General features: G+C 45.2%; 1 protein-coding gene across 1 annotated transcript; it reads left to right on the top strand.

Annotated features, from left to right (window-relative positions):
- On the top strand, positions 1–582 carry LOC136489813 (uncharacterized). Its single transcript, XM_066486352.1, has one exon. The coding sequence runs from the start codon at positions 1–3 to the stop codon at positions 580–582; it is 582 nt and encodes a 193-aa protein (XP_066342449.1).
- The last annotated feature ends 1,014 nt before the right edge of the window (positions 583–1,596 follow it).

Genomic DNA, 1,596 nt, shown 5'->3' on the forward strand with positions numbered 1-1,596 from the left:
ATGTGGTGGAAGCACCACCGCACCACTTTTCCCCCTAATGCCCACATTACTTGGAGGGAATTCACTGAAGCTTTTCGTGGAACATACATTCCCCCTGGTTTGACAGAAATGAAATTTGGAGAATTTCTTGCACTGAGTCAAGGCACCAAGACTGTGACACAGTATCTACATGCATTCAATAATTTGAGTCGCTATGCCTCTGACATGGTGAATACCGATGCCAAAAAGATTGCTAGTTTCAAGAGAGGTCTGAATCCCAAGATGATGAAGCACATGGGTACTAACACAAGAACTGGTTTCAATGACTTCGTTAGTGACTGCTTAAAGCAAGAGAAGAACAATAATGTTTATGCTACATCCAAGACTCGCAAGAGGGCTTTTGAGTCTGGTCCGTCCCAGCCAAGGGCCCCGATGGCAAACCGTTCTGCGTATCGTTTGCCTGCCCTGGTGCAAGGTTTAGGCCACCCCAACGGAGGAATCAGAATGCCCAGCAACCTCAGAGGAATCAGAAGCCATTCAAGATGGTGGTGCCACAAGCCAACACCGGACAAGGCAGTTCATCTGGAGCTGCTACTCAAGTAAGAGGACCGTGTTACAACTGCAATCAATCTGGGCACTTTGCGAAGTTTTGCCCATATCCTAAGAAGCCGCAGAATCAGTACCAAGCTCGTGTGCACCACACCACCATTGATGACATCCTAGAAGGAGAGCCCATGACAGCCGGTATGTTTTCTATCAACAATCGTCCTGCAGTCATTTTGTTTGATTCTGGATCATCTCATTCATTCATAAGTCAAGCATTTGCAAGAAAGTATGAGCAAAAGATAGTTGAATTGGAATGTGCTTATCGGATCAGTTCAGCTGGGGCTGATCTGTTAACTAATCAGATAATCCGGGGGATAACCCTGTGTATAGCAAACAGGCAGTATAAGCTTAACTTGATAGTTATGCCAGGGCTAGTTCTGGATGTAATCTTGGGAATGAACTGGATGAATAAGATGGGAGTAGTAATTGATGTTGGGGGAAGAAGTATTTCTCTCAAGGAACCTGTTGGAGAAGGTACATTTCAAATAACCTTACCTAGGAGAATAGAGCTGGCCAGTACAACTTGTGCAGTCCAAACTACACTTCTAGCTAAAATTCCAGTAGTGTGCGAGTTTCTGGACGTGTTTCCAGATGAGTTACCTGGTCTTCCACCGGACAGAGATGTTGAGTTTGCCATTGAGTTAATCCCTGGAACACCACCGATCTCAAGAAGGCCGTATCGGATGCCTCCAAATGAATTAGCCGAGTTGAAGAAACAACTCCAGGATCTGTTGACTAAGGGTTTGATTCGCCCCAGTTCATCAGAATGGGGATGTCCCGCACTGTTCATGAAGAAGAAGAAGGATACCTCCTTACGGATGTGCGTGGACTACCGGCCACTGAATGCGGTGACAATTAAAAACAAGTATCCTCTGCCTCGGATTGATATCTTGTTTGATCAATTGTCAAAAGCCAAGGTGTTCTCCAAGATAGATTTGAGATCAGGGTACCATCAAATCAAGATTAGACCACAAGATATACCCAAAACCGCATTCTCCACCAGATATGGTT

Source organism: Miscanthus floridulus, chromosome 10 (genome assembly GCF_019320115.1).
Source record: "Miscanthus floridulus cultivar M001 chromosome 10, ASM1932011v1, whole genome shotgun sequence".
In the NCBI taxonomy this organism is placed as follows: domain Eukaryota; kingdom Viridiplantae; phylum Streptophyta; class Magnoliopsida; order Poales; family Poaceae; genus Miscanthus; species Miscanthus floridulus.

Bases quoted from the DNA above. Each gene is read 5' to 3' on its own strand.
- LOC136489813 (XM_066486352.1), top strand. From the start codon at position 1: ATGTGGTGGAAGCACCACCGCACCACTTTTCCCCCTAATGCCCACATT.